This window comes from Boleophthalmus pectinirostris, unplaced genomic scaffold (genome assembly GCF_026225935.1).
Source record: "Boleophthalmus pectinirostris isolate CB_2022bp ecotype Guang Dong unplaced genomic scaffold, ASM2622593v1 HiC_scaffold_11, whole genome shotgun sequence".
Taxonomy (NCBI): Eukaryota; Metazoa; Chordata; class Actinopteri; order Gobiiformes; family Gobiidae; genus Boleophthalmus; species Boleophthalmus pectinirostris.
The window spans coordinates 5,815,935-5,828,320 of record NW_026570994.1 but is presented as its reverse complement, the minus strand read 5'-3'; the positions used below and the strand labels follow the sequence as shown (position 1 = coordinate 5,828,320).

At 40.5% G+C, this 12,386-nt stretch overlaps 1 protein-coding gene across 2 annotated transcripts in view; it reads right to left on the bottom strand.

Annotated features, from left to right (window-relative positions):
- Positions 1 to 12,386, bottom strand: part of LOC110170916 (receptor activity-modifying protein 1-like) — a 110,707-nt gene that overhangs the window by 24,667 nt on the left and 73,654 nt on the right. The window contains exon 1 of one of the 2 annotated variants that reach the window (XM_020936600.2): positions 10,240 to 10,364. The exons of the other annotated variant lie outside the window; for it this stretch is intronic. Within the exon in view, the coding sequence (XP_020792259.1) occupies positions 10,240 to 10,294 (55 nt within the window). The 5' untranslated portion in view covers positions 10,295 to 10,364. Of the gene's footprint in view, positions 1 to 10,239; positions 10,365 to 12,386 lie in introns of those variants that run through there. 2 annotated transcript variants of the gene reach the window in all.

Genomic DNA, 12,386 nt, shown 5'->3' with positions numbered 1-12,386 from the left:
TCCTGATTTAGTCCTGTTCTAGTCCTGGGTTTGTTCCTAGTTTTAACTCCTGGTTTAGTTCTGGTTAGTCCTGGTCCAGTCTTATTTTAGTCCTGTTTTAGTCTTGGTTTAGTTCTAATTTGTTTTTAGTTGTTTCGTCCTGGTTTATCTCCTGGTCTAGTCCTGGACCATTAAATCTACCACTTGATGACATCACAAGGTGCAACAGAGCATTTTGAGCTTTGGAGATGCAGACAGTCTAATAATCCCAAATGAATTAAAAATGTGTGAACGAAACAAAACATTTATTCATTTACAGGTGCTTTAACAGCTTAAAAAGCATTTGACAAACCTTCCAGCAGAAAAGTTACACAATGCAGCTTTACAATGCCGTCAGTTTTGCGTAATATTGGACCTTTTGAGCGTCCTATAAATTGTAAGACTCCCAAACAGGCTGTGTTGGACAGATAAGACCGTCCTTTATGTCCACGCGTCCTGCTTTGTTTGGACTGGGTCTGTATCTGTCCACACGTCGTCCAGGAACAAAGACAAAACAAAAAAACGCCCCCTCCATTTTGTCAGCGTGTAAACATACAGTACATGCTGCGACTAGTGTGACCAGGTGTTCTCCATTTACCCAGGACACGACTCAAAACTGTCCTGTGTCCCCTGTCCCCGCAGATTTATACAAAAACACTGATTTGTCCCAGTTTTATACAAGAAATGTCCCTGGTGTCACTATTTTGGACCAATTTGATCAAAATCTGGAATAAAATAAGACTAAACCAGGACTACATCAGGTCTAAACCAGGTCTAAACCAGGTCTAAACCAGGTCTAAACCAGGTCTAAACAAAGTCTAAACCAGGTCTAAACAAAGTCTAAACCAGGTCTAAACAAAGTCTAAACCAAGTCTAAACAAGTCTAAACCAGGTCTAAACAAAGTCTAAACCAGGTCTAAACAAAGTCTAAACCAGGTCTAAACCAGCTCTAAACCAGGTCTAAACCAGGTCTAAACAAAGTCTAAACCAGGTCTAAACCAGGTCTAAACCAGGTCTAAACAAAGTCTAAACCAGGTCTAAACCAGGTCTAAACCAGGTCTAAACCAGGTCTAAACCAGGTCTAAACCAGGTCTAAACCAGGTCTAAACAAAGTCTAAACCAGGTCTAAACCAGGTCTAAACCAAGGTCTAAAACCAGGTCTAAACCAGGTCTAAACAAAGTCTAAACCAGGTCTAAACTAAACCAGGTCTAAACCAGGTCTAAACCAGGACTAAACCAGGTCTAAACCAGCTCTAAACCAGGTCTAAATCAGGTCTAAACCAGGTCTAAACCAGGTCTAAACAAAGTCTAAACCAGGTCTAAACCAGGTCTAAACCAGGTCTAAACCAGGTCTAAACAAAGTCTAAACCAGGTCTAAACCAGGTCTAAACCAAAAGGTCTAAACCAGGTCTAAACCAGGTCTAAACCAAAGGTCTAAACCAGGTCTAAACAAAACCAGGTCTAAACAAAGTCTAAACCAGGTCTAAAACCAGGTCTAAACCAGGTCTAAAACCAGGTCTAAACCAGGACTAAACCAGGTCTAAACCAGCTCTAAACCAGGTCTAAATCAGGTCTAAACCAGGTCTAAACACAGGTCTAAACCAGGTCTAAACCAAGGTCTAAACCAGGGTCTAAACCAGGTCTAAACCAGGTCTAAACCAGGTCTAAACCAGGTCTAAATCAGGTCTAAACCAGGTCTAAACCAGGTCTAAACAAAGGTCTAAACCAGGTCCAAAACCAGGTCTAAACCAGGTCTAAACCAGGTCTAAACAAAGGTCTAAACCAGGTCTAAACCAGGTCTAAAAGAATGTCTAAACCAGGTCTAAACCAGGTCTAAACCAAGTCTAAACCAGGTCTAAACCAGGACTAAACCAGGTCTAAACAGGTCTAAACAAAGTCTAAACCAGGTCTAAACCAGGTCTAAACAAAGTCTAAAACCAGGCTAAACCAGGTCTAAACAAAGTCTAAACCAGGTCTAAACCAGGTCTAAACCAAATCTAAACCAGGTCTAAACCAGGTCTAAACAAAGTCTAAACCAGGTCTAAACCAGGTCTAAACCAAGTCTAAACCAGGTCTAAAACCAGGTCTAAACCAGGTCTAAATCAGGTCTAAACAGGTCTAAATCAGGTCTAAACCAGGTCTAAACAAAGTCTAAACCAGGTCTAAACCAGGTCTAAACCAGGTCTAAACCAGGTCTAAACCAGGTCTAAACCAGGTCTAAACCAGGTCTAAGGTCTAAACCAGGTCTAAACAAGGTCTAAACAAGGTCTAAACCAAGTCTAAACCAGGTCTAAACCAGGTCTAAATCAGGTCTAAACAAGGTCTAAACCAGGTCTAAACCAGGTCTAAACCAGGTCTAAACCAGGTCTAAACCAGAAACTAAACCAAGTCTAAACCAAAACCAGGTCTAAACCAGGTCTAAACAAAGTCTAAAACCAGGTCTAAACCAGGTCTAAACCAGGTCTAAACCAGGTCTAAACAAAGTCTAAACCAGGTCTAAACCAGGTCTAAACAGGTCTAAACCAGGTCTAAACCAGGTCTATCACAGTTTTTGACTAATCAGATCCTCGCCAACATTAACGAGGAGCATCAATTGTCATTTGTTTCACCAAAATACAGAAAAGCGTGTTTGTGAATGTATTTACTTTTACTTTGTAAAAAGCCGTAAGAGACGTCCCTCAGATAATGACTGCTGCAGTTTACAATAACGCCACATTCCACACCACTTTGGGAAATATTTGTCACATTAGTGGAGACTGAAAGACGACTGAGTGAAAAACACTATTTACACTTTCCTAGAGGTTAAACTCATACTTCAAGTTGGAAGCTGCTGAGTCATGTTATGTGTATGCAGCGGTGGAAGAAGTACTCCAATTTGTTACTTAAGCAAAAGTAGAGATACTGCAGCAAAAAAAAAAATCACATGGGAAAAAAATGACTTAAGTAAAAGTATTAAAGTACATGTTTAAAACTGCACTTAAAAAGTAAAAAGTAAAAGCTGTAAAAGTTATTTGCGTGGAGTTTGAGATCTAATTTGCGCTGACTTGACAAAAACGAATGAATTTTTAAATTTGTATATTTGTGTTTTGCTCAAATGATGAATGTGTTAAAAATAAACTCAGCATTTTCACAAATTCTCACAATAATAAAAAAATATATACTTTTACTTTTCAGGTCTGTTCAAAAATGTAGTGCAGTAGAAAGTACAGATACCTGCTCTTAAAGGTAATGAAGTAAAACTAAAAAGTATCAACTTGTACTTAAGTTAAGTACAGACAGTGTTGGGGAGTAACAGATTACATGTACCAGAGTTATGTAATCAGAGTACAAATTATGAGTAACTGTATTCAGTTACAGTTACTGTTTTAATGAGTGGTAATTGGATTACAGTTACTTTGTTGAAATAAATGGATTACATGGTGGTATTTTCCTGTTTTCACATTCTGGGCTAAACCAGAATTAAAACCAGGACTAAACTAGGAATAAACCAGGACTAAACCAGGTTTAAACCAGGTCTAAACCAGGACTAAAACAGGACTAAACCAGGTCTAAAACAGGACTAAACCAGGTCCAAACCCGGTCTAAACCAGGTCTAAACCAAGTCTAAACCAGGTCTAAACCAGGACTAAAACAGGACTAAACCAAGACTAAACCAGGTCTAAACCAGGTCTAAACAAGGACTAAACCAGGTCTAAACCAGGTCTAAACCAGGTCTAAACCAGGTCTAAACCAGGACTAAACCAGGTCTAAACCAGGACTAAACCAGGTCTAAAACAGGACTAAACCAGGTCCAAACCCGGTCTAAACCAGGTCTAAACCAGGACTAAACCAGGTCTAAACCAGGTCTAAACCAGGTCTAAACCAGGTCTAAAACAGGACTAAACCAGGTCTAAACCAGGTCTAAACCAGGACTAAACCAGGTTTAAACCAGGACTAAACCAGGTCTAAACCAGGTTTAAACCAGGACTAAACCAGGTCCAAACCCGGTCTAAACCAGGTCTAAACCAGGTCTAAACCAGGTCTAAACCAGGTCTAAACCAGGTCTAAACCAAGTCTAAACCAGGTCTAAACCAGGACTAAAACAGGACTAAACCAAGACTAAACCAGGTCTAAACCAGGTCTAACACAAGACTAAACCAGGACTAAAACAGGACTAAATCAGGTCTAAACCAGGTCTAAACCAGGTCTAAACCAGGACTAAACCAGGACTAAACCAGGACTCAACCAGGACTCAACCAGGACTCAACCAGGACTAAACCAGGACTGGCCTCCTGGCCTCCTGGTTCAGTCCTGGTCCATGTGTTGTGGTCTGTGCTTTATGTTCTGTCGGTGATTATGATCGTTATTCATGTTAATAACGTGGTTCCGCATCATTTGGAGTAAAAATGACCTGGCGCCTTCGTGTCTGTACTGAAACGTGACGCGGGGGACGTCACAAACCTCACAACCCCACTTCAAAAAAATCTGTGTATCCGTGAGAAAAACGGCGGTTGCTAGGCGATAAAAGTTTAGGAACCACACTGCAGTACGAATAAAAAGTCCCCACTGCTTCTTTACATTCTTCAGTAAATCTGTTCCTCCAAATAAGGTCGCGCTGTTACCTCTGTGAACTTCATACAAAAAAAAAAAAAAAAAACTTTGATTGGCCCATTTGTAAACACTTGTAAAACTGTACTCGCAAACCAAATCGAGCTATAAAAAACTTCAAACAGCCGGTCCACAGAGCTGCAGTACATTCATTCTCACGTCTGTTACATATTTTAGGTCGTTAGGTAAGTTTTTGTCTCCATGGAGATGTTAATGCTTTACCTTGAATGTTCCACAGTACGACATTAAAGGGTCAATCTATGTTATAATGTTTCCTCGTCGCAAACAGACCCGGAGTTGTGTTTTGGCGTCGCGTCTTCACTTTCTATTCCGCGTTTAGACGAGCGTTTTCAGGAGGAAATCTGCGCGCATACGGTGACGCAAAAGTGTGTGGAATGCCGTTGGTTATGCATGCCATCCGATGTTTTTGTGTACTGTATGTATGTGACGTAAATGCGTACGCGACGTGAGCAGGTCTGACTAGAGTTTTGCGTCTTGGGCAGTGTAGACGGAAACGCTACGGCGGAGATTATTCAACTTTTCCACTCTAGACGTTGGTTTCAGATTTGTGTGTTTTTAAACCCCAAAAAACGTCGTCACTGTCTAAACGAAAGGCACTTCTGATAAAATATGATGTCGTTTTTACCTGTAAGCATTCTCGTGTAAATAGGACCTGCATTCTTCTCTCCACTGTGTTTTTAAACTGCATACACCTTCACTAGAATCATTTAGTTCATTTCAGTCCTGGAAATGCTGATCTCTACTGAACTAAAGGTCAAAGGTAGCTGTTCACTCGAAAACTACTACCGCTTCATGACATCACAAGGTGGAACACAATATTTTGAGCGTTGGAGATGTAAACAGACTATGGTTACGACTTTAGCCTGCAGCCTGAAGTGACCCAAATCTGTTTTTTTTCCCGCTCCTATGCTTCTGTATCTGATCTTTTAATGACAGATCCGATTTTTTCGAAGGACACTTGGATATGTGCTCCTAAAACCGATACATATCTGATCTTTTGACGTGCGACTTCAGTCTGAACGGTCAGGTCACATTCATCCCACCTACACGTCAGGCTCGGAGTCTCGTCGATGGAGGGAAAGCGAGGTTAGTGATTTCATTCATATTTGCGGGGATTGTTGTATTCAGAACAAATTGGAGTGGTCTCGTCGGAGTTTGGGCGATTTTTGAAATGACTGCCAAAGAAATGGTAAAGAGCCTGCGAGCCAAATACCGTATTTTCCGGGCTATTAGTCGCTCTGGATTATAAAACGCACTGTCATTAAATGGTTTATTTTCGAACTTTTTTCACAAATAAACCGCCCCGGACTTTAAAGGAAACACAACAGTGTGATGGGTGAGTTGGACTTTCTTTGTGGCGTTCACGGTGACTCTGGGCTTTGTTCAGTTGTGGCGTGTAGGGAGGGTGCTGTCTGGGACCAACGGATTGTCGGCGTGTTCGCAGTGACTCAGTTGTTCAGTTGTGACTCAGAGTGGCACATTGCACCCGTTTTTTCAGGTTTTCTTTTGGGTGGTGCGGTTTGGTGGTTTATTGAAGTCGTGCTGGGACACCCGAGTGGATTCGTGTATAGGGCTCTGGCTTGTAGAGCGTGTGGTCGTTTTTTGATGGGGTTAGAGGCTTCAGAGCGTCTAATAGCCCGGAAAATACGGTACAAGGAGGCTAAAGACTCAAACAAACGAAGCGGCCGTGGACGTGTAACCTGTCCATTTTTACCAAGAACTGGACTGTATTTTGGGAGACGAGCCCAGCGTTTAGGCGACGTTCATAAGCACTGAGCACGCTCGTTGAGTGTGACATCGTTGTGTCCTCCAGTGCTCATGCGAGGCACTTTTTGGGCATTTCAAGTTCACACTGGAGATCACACAGAAGTCACATTTAACTGGAAATGTGAACGACCTCACAAAAAAAAATCGGATTTCACAAAAAAATCGAATTAAGCATTAAGCCCTGCAGTTTGAACGTAGCCTAATAATAACTCCAGGTATGTTTCTGAGAACACAACATTATAACATAGATCAGAAAATAGCAGAATATTGGCCCTTTAAGGCAGTGTTTTTCAACCTTTTTTGAGCCACGGCACGTTTTTTACATTGGAAAAAACTTGCGGCACACCACTAACCAAAATGTTACAAAATGACACTATACAGTATATTTAATTACAATATAATTACCTCCGCCAAGGAGGTTATGTTTTTGCCGGTGTTTGTTTGTTTGTTTGTCTGTCTGTTAGCAACATAACTCAAAAAGTTATGGACCGATTTTGATGAAATTTTCAGGATTTGTTGGAAATGTGAAAAGGAAGAACTGATTTCATTTTGGGGCTGATCCGGAAGAAATCCTGGATTCTGGATCACTTTGAAATTTTAGTTAACATTGTGGTAAATGGGGCCAAAAATTTTGTTTCTCAATATCTCGGTTAATTATTGACCAAACCCCATGAAATTTGACTCAGCGATGGACAATGGGATCCTCTTTCATATTCCAAAGGCTGATCCGGATCTGATCCAGAATACAATTATACAATTTACATAAAAAATGGGGGTAGTCCTCGGCGGAGGTCTGCGCTCTCTGAGTGCTTTTGTAGTTTCTACATTAATTTCTACTTACTCAGTGTGAGACCTGCGCCTGTTTAGATGAACACAAAGCTGATATCCTGGCAGGAGTAGAAGAAAGACACACACTCTTCATCAACAGCTCTCAGTCTCTCTCTGTTTTTAGTTTTTATAGCAGTTAAGCTTGAAAAGCTCTTCTTCTGGGTCAGAATCTTGTCCAGGGCCCAGTTTGGAGTTTGCATTCGTCCGTTTTAAAAACTTCTCCATGACTGTCACCATGCACATGAGTTACTAATTCTTTTAAAGGAACGAGGCAATTAGCTGCCTGTTGCCACCTGGATGAATATTAGATCACTGTGCCAGTCATTAGACACTACAGTGTAGTATAGTGTCAACACTCCACAATGACTTCATATTTGCAGGTAATAATTAATCAATTTTAATTAAAAAAAGTGATATTGGATCATTTCTCACGGCACACCTGACGATCTCTCACGGCACACTAGTGTGTATCTATCTTTGCATTCATTCAGTTGGTATTTTTTATTGCTGATAGCACCTCTCCGCAGATCTGACCTGTAACTTGGCTTTTTTAGACAGACATATTGAATTTCATACTCCGCAATATCATCTCCATGGCGACAAGCGGTTGGCTGACCTTCTACCAGAAAAGTTACATAGTGCATCTTGACTGACATCTCAAATACAATGTTGCCTCTTTCTCAAACAAATAAACCAAAGTCATGGGAACATTTTTTGCATTTTTATCGCCAAAGTCACCAATCCATGAAAGCCGTCTGAATGTAACTTAATCTGAAATCAGTACAGCGTGTTCTCATGTTACGGATACACTTTTCCAGCAAAATACAAGAGAAAGTACAAATGGATAAACAAGAAGATAACACTGAAGAGAAGTGGTTTTCAATGTGACAATTTGGTTTCTTTTGGAACTTTCGGTTCTCTCAGATCTAAACCAAGTCTATAACAGTACGATTCCAGGTCAGAGGTTGGACTAAACCAGGTCTAAAAGTGGACTACATCGCTTCCACTGTAGTTGTGAACAGAAATAATCCAAAAGAGGACAGAGAAGTGGATAAAATGGACTGTAAATGAGGCAAAACCGGTTTTATGTCTGACAGTATTTCGTGGAACGGAGGTTGCAGCGGTGCGACATGGTTTAGTCCTGGTTTAGACCTGGTTTAGACCTGGTTTAGTCCTGGTTTAGTCCTGGTTTAGACCTGGTTTAGTCCTGGTTTAGTCCTGGTTTAGACCTGGTTTAGACCTGGTTTAGTCCTGGTTTAGTCCTGGTTTAGACCTGGTTTAGACCTGGTTTAGTCCTGGTTTAGTCCTGGTTTAGACCTGGTTTAGTCCTGGTTTAGTCCTGGTTTAGTCCTGGTTTAGAGACCTGGTTTAGTCCTGGTTTTAGTCCTGGTTTAGACCTGGTTTAGTCCTGGTTTAGACCTGGTTTAGACCTGGTTTTAGACCTGGTTTAGTCCTGGTTTAGACCTGGTTTAGTCCTGGTTTAGACCTGGTTTAGTCCTGGTTTTAGTCCTGGTTTAGACCTGGTTTAGTCCTGGTTTTAGACCTGGTTTAGTCCTGGTTTAGTCCTGGTTTAGACCTGGTTTAGACCTGGTTTAGACCTGGTTTAGTCCTGGTTTTAGACCTGGTTTAGTAGACCTGGTTTAGTCCTGGTTTTAGACCTGGTTTAGACCTGGTTTAGACCTGGTTTAGTCCTGTTTTAGACCTGGTTTAGACTTGGTTTACACCTGGTTTAGTCCTGGTTTAGACCTGGTTTAGACCTGGTTTAGTCCTGGTTTATACCTGGTTTAGACTTGATTTAGACCTGGTTTAGACTTGGTTTAGACCTGGTTTAGTCCTAGTTTAGATCTGGTTTAGACCTGGTTTAGTCCTGATTTAGACCTGGTTTAGTCCTGATTTAGACCTGGTTTAGACCTGGTTTAGACTTGGTTTAGGCCTGGTTTAGGCCTCGTTTAGACCTGGTTGAGACTTCATTTAGAACTGGTTTAGTCTTGGTTTAGACCTGATTTAGTCCAAGTTTAGATCTGGTTTAGACTTGGTTTAGACCTGGTTTAGTCCTGGTTTAGTCCTGGTTTAGACCTGGTTTAGACCTGATTTTGTCTGGGTTTAGTCCTGGTTAAATCCTGTTTTAGTCCTGGTTTAGACCTCGTTTAGTCCTGGTTTTAGACCTGGTTTAGTCCTGGTTTAGACCTGGTTTAGTCCTGGTTTAGTCCTGGTTTAGACCTGGTTTAGACCTGATTTAGTCTGGGTTTAGTCCTGGTTAAATCCTGTTTTAGTCCTGGTTTAGACCTCGTTTAGTCCTGTTTTAGACCTGGTTTAGTCCTGGTTTAGACCTGGTTTAGACCTGATTTAGTCTGGGTTTAGTCCTGGTTAAATCCTGTTTTAGTCCTAGTTTTAGACCTTGTTTAGTCCTGGTTTAGTTCTGTCCACTGTATCGGAATCGGTATTGAGTATCGAATCTTTTCCTTAGTATCGAAATTGAGTTTCAAAACTTACAAAACAACATTTTGTGACAACACTACTACTACTACTACTACTACTACTACTACTACTACTACTACTACTACTACTACTACTACTGCTGCTACTACTGATGATGACTATGTATTCGTATCAATCATATCAGTTTGGGAAATACATTTGTTGCCAGTGTCAGTGCAATAAAATATCCAAAAATGTCTACGTAACCATGTTCCTCGCTTTATTTTACGCATTTATTACGCATGACATTTCAGATACGGTGTAAACTTGAAATAAACAACAGTACATGCATAAAAATAATTAGGGGAAAGAGTTGGAATTTAATACGTAAATATAAGTTTCAGTCACTGCTTTTAAACTTGTACGTAAACATGCAAGTGCCATACGTGAAAATACGACCTCCACCAGATTATCTACGTTACTATCTTAGTTGTTGTGACTTGATACCCGTGTTTACGCATGTGCGAAGTAAACAACAACAAACACACACACACACACACACACAAAATACGTATGCTAATGTTACGGTGAACGTCTGACCTGCTACGAACAGCACGAGTCCCGCTCTCATCCACGACGCACGGCTCGCCTCCATTCTGGTACCGGGAACTGCGCGCTCACACTCCGGTCTCCAACTGGATCATGTCCCCCTCCGAAAAACACTAAAAGCTTCTGTCCACGAATGCGCGCTGTCGGAAATCCTAAACAGCGTGCGTAAAACAGGTGACGTCCGTGCGTAAAGAGGCTTGCGCCGTCCCCTTGACCCATTGGCTCGCGCGGACAGACACGCTCCTGGCTCCGGGCGCTGGGCTCTATTGATAGAAGCCGGTCATCTGATCCTCTGGGCCGGCTGCTCGAGAGCGCACAGATGCCCCCACCTCCCGGGGAACGCGCGGGGGGGACGGGGGGAGTCAAATGCCACTGCGCTCTGGAGGGAAGCAGTGGGTTTGTTACGCCAATTACGCACGGAGCTTGGCCGGGGTGGATTTTACGCAGCGCTTGGGGGCTTCAGTACAGGGCTGGACATATGACAGAACGATGTGATTTTCGAATTTACTTTTTTGGGTAAAATAAAATAAATAATAGCAAAAACAGTAAATAAATAATAAATATAAATAAATTTTAAAATGAAATGAAATGAAATATAGTAAAAACAGTATAGAACTGAACATATGACAGAATGATATGATTTTCGAATTTACTTTTTGGTAAAATAAAATTTTAAAAAAAATACATTTTTATATATATATATATATATATATATATATACATACATAAATAAAATTTAAAAAAATGAAATGAAAACATGAAAATTAGGGATGTAACAATATCCAAATCTCTCGGCACGATATTATCACGATCTCACTGTACCATATTTATTTCGATATTTTGGAGAGGCTGATGTAATTGTAGATAGGAAACTTTTTTGCTTTTAAAATATCTTGACACGATTTTGGTGTGAATTATTTCCATCATAATCCCAAGAATTCAAGAAAAAAAAACGTATTTCTTCATGTTGTCTGCACTGAAATGAATCATGGGATATGTAGTTTCTGATGTTTATAAGCTGTTGCTTCTATAAAACCATGCAGCAAAGAAACTTGTGATACGATATATTGTGACAGCCCACGATATTATTGTGAGACTTTTGATATTTTGGTTATTGTTACATGCCTAATGAAAATAAAATTATTATATAGTCAAAACAAAACAGCAAAAAAAACCAAACAACTTCAATCCACAGTAACTTTTTAGCAACAAACAAACAAAAATTTAAGTTATTATCTTTGAAAAACTTTGAAAAACTTACTCTGCGCAGACTTGCATCTCCACAAACCTGTTTTTTTTTTTGGCTTTTTTTGGCCTCCTGCTTGTTTCCATAAAAATGTTATTCTTTTTGGCTTAATTCCGATTGAATTATTCCAATTTAAATAATTTGGAAATAAATTATTCTCCTTTGAGTTTTCATGGAAATAATAATTCCAAATTAAGGTTTACACGTAAACATGTTAAATCGGCTTTATTTAATTCTGCTCAATGTCTGGCGGTGGGGAAGGGTTCTGATTGGACAGAATTTACGTCGACCGGAAGAAAACACACACTTAAAAAAAAAAAAAAAAAAAGCTGCTACCGGCTTTTATATCATCTCGATTTGTTGTTACCGCTGTTCCCCCGTCCATACAAACTGGGGAACAGCGTCCAAACACAGACTCTTGAACCAGCGGGAGCAGGTCCGGTTCAGGTCGGTCCTGTCCTAGATGAGCTGGAGTGGGGAGTGGTGTTAGGTGTCTTGACCTGAGAAGATATAACCAAACAAATGGGATTCACGCTTCTGGATGTTTTGCACCACCTCGGTACCAGCTGAACTCCTCGCGCACAGAGAACACGAGCTCGAGGAACAGCAGTGCGTCACTGCGTCAGAAGCAGAATCCAACGCACATGTGCTGAACGACCGGAATGATTTTTTAAGCGGAATAAACGTTTACACGATTGCTTTAAAATCGGAATAAACCATCCACTTAATTCGGATTTAAGTTTAATTCCGAATAAGTTTAATTCCAAATAATAAATAAGTGTTTACATGGGCTTTTTAAAGTGGAATAAAATTTGATTCCAAATTCAGTTATTTTTTATCAGAATTAAAGCTCTCATGTAAACAAATATCCCCAAGAAGAAGATTTATCTCC